Source organism: Colobus angolensis, unplaced genomic scaffold (genome assembly GCF_000951035.1).
Source record: "Colobus angolensis palliatus isolate OR3802 unplaced genomic scaffold, Cang.pa_1.0 Scaffold273, whole genome shotgun sequence".
Taxonomy (NCBI): Eukaryota; Metazoa; Chordata; class Mammalia; order Primates; family Cercopithecidae; genus Colobus; species Colobus angolensis.
The window spans coordinates 1,998,558-2,000,969 of NW_012115966.1; the positions used below are offsets into that span (position 1 = coordinate 1,998,558).

Here is a 2,412-nt window from a genome sequence, read left to right on the forward strand (position 1 = left end):
GATCTGTAAAGACACGAAGGAAGTAGGAAAATCCAAGACATGTTCAAGGGATGGTCAATAGAAACTTTATTTTAGGGTGAGGTAGTTGATGGGAAGTATGACTATGGTTTCCAGGAAAACATATAGGGAAGTTAAAAAAAAAATAGCTCTTTTGTGGTGGATGGAAAGACGAGGGGTGTGGGTAGGGAGTTTGGCAAAAGGACTTACTTATGAAAGAGATTTAACAGATAGTGCTAGACATGAGGCTAGGGCTGGAGGAACCACAGGTAGAAATGGGGAGCCAAGAAGAGTTCCCCTTTCAGAGGCCGGCCATTGCTTTGGTCTTGGATGCGAAGGTTCCAGAGGGAAGCAGAACGGAGGGCGGGGCAGACCATCCTTTATACTTGAAGTGCTAAACGTTTCCAAAAAACACTCCTAAACTTCTGGACCTTGTTGAAGAATGTGAGCCAAGGCATGAGGAAGCCAAGAGCTGTAAGTCCGTGATGCCTATGAATAGATTTTTCTCAATATTTGTGAACAAGGATAAGATTGAACTCTTGCTGATAATGTGCTTAACGATTTGAATCATGGATCATTGGGCCAATTAGCTGGTCAGAGCCCTTTTGCTTATGTGGCTGGCTGACTTGCTTATGGGCCAAGAGCTGGGAGTAGAACATAGATGTCCCAACATGGTGCTGCATTTGAAAGTGTTTCCATAGGAGTGTTGAAATCAATGCATTTGCTTCAGGGATAAGGCAAAGTTATGAGATCCCAGTTATAAGTAATATAGTTGTGAATTCTACTCTTCTCCTCAAGGTCATAGTACCTTCAGCAGAGCTGAAATAGCCTTTCTAAGCCTCCGCGTCCCATCACATAAAATGGAGGATTATCATGAAGTTTTGAAGAGAAAATATATGTTAAAATATTGTGAAACCTTGAAGTACTGTGTGAGTATGATTCGTATAATTCCTTAATAAACCTGTTGATGTGTCACAGCCTCCACAGGGCCTGCTTGTCAGCCAGGTGATCCTGATAGATACAGCCCTTGAGTCAAATCTTGAGGAGCATGTATATTAAAGCAGACGGATGAGGCATAAACGCATTTGGTTTATCACTTGGCAGAGCTGGATGACAGGCTTGAGTGGGGGTGGCAAGAATTAAAGTGAGTCAAGATTGGCAGAAGTGTAAGACGTATGTAGTGGTTTTCTTCTTTTTTTAAGCCTTTGTGATTATGTCAAACTTTTGTTAATATGATTGATGATGGTTTGAGGCAGTGGTTTGGGGGAACAGGATCTCAGGTATTAGACCTGGATTCAAACTTCAGTGGTGACCATGAACAAATTAACCTTTCTGAACCTTAGATTTTTCATCTATGAGACAGGAGTACTAATACTGCCTCTTAGGGTCATTGTGAAGATTAAGAGATGGTATGGGATTTAGTGTATATTCTTTTGTTGAGGATTTCTTGTGATGATTTTCTCTACAAAGCTTCTGACACATTACCAGTTAGATGCTTAAATATTTGTACATGTGCTTAATTTTTTTCATATCTCTAGTATTTCTAGAGAATTATTATAGGTACTCACAAAAACTACATCTGGACTAAGATATATTAGCTCTGGCTAAGCAGGGTGGCTCACACCTATAATTCCAAGATTTTTGGAGTCTGAGGCAAGAGGATCGCTTGAGCCCATGAGTTTGAAACCAGCCTGGGCAATATAGTGAGACTCCATCTGTATAAAAAATTTCTTTTAATTAGCCTGGTATGGTAACATATGCCGGTAGCCCTAGCCACACAGGAGTCTGAGGTGAGGGGATCACTTGAGCCCAGGAGTTTGAGGCTGTTGTGAACTATGATTGCGCCACTGCATTCCAGCCTGGGCAATAGAACGAGATACTGTCTTCCAAAAAAAAAAAAAAAATTATTAGGGGTAGGTGGTGGTGCACACCTAGAGTTCCAGCTATTTGGAAGGCTGAGGCAGGAGGATAGCTTGAGCCCAGGAGTTCAAAGCTATAGGGCACTATGATTGCATCTGTGAATAACCACTATACGCAAGCCTGGGCAACATAGTGAGGTCCCATATCTAAAAGGAAAAAAAAATGTACTACTTGTATCACTGGACTCAGGATAAAAAAGAGGAGAGTGGGAGGTAGGGTTAGGGAGAGATCATCTATTCAAATTGGCCTTCCTTTCCTTCATTTCCTTCCTTCCGTCTTTGGAGTCTCGCTCTGTTGCTCAGGCTGGAGTGCAGTGATGTGATCTTAGCTCACTGCAACCTCCACCTCCCGGGCTCAAGCAATTCTCTGCCTCAGCCCCCCAAGTAACTGGGATTACAGGTGCCTGCCACCATGCCTGGCTAATTTTTTTTTTTTTTTTTTTGAGGCGGAGTCTCGCTCTGTCGACCGGACTGGAGTGCAGTGGCCTGATCTCAG

At 42.7% G+C, this 2,412-nt stretch overlaps 1 protein-coding gene across 1 annotated transcript in view; it reads left to right on the forward strand.

The window, feature by feature from the left end:
• The first annotated feature begins 235 nt into the window (after positions 1–235).
• The window catches only part of SORT1 (sortilin 1), a 79,757-nt gene continuing 77,580 nt past the window's right edge, over positions 236–2,412 (forward strand). Inside the window, exon 1 of the mRNA XM_011948132.1 lies at positions 236–360. Coding sequence (XP_011803522.1) covers positions 328–360 — 33 coding nt within the window. The 5' untranslated portion in view covers positions 236–327. The remainder of the gene's footprint in view (positions 361–2,412) is intronic.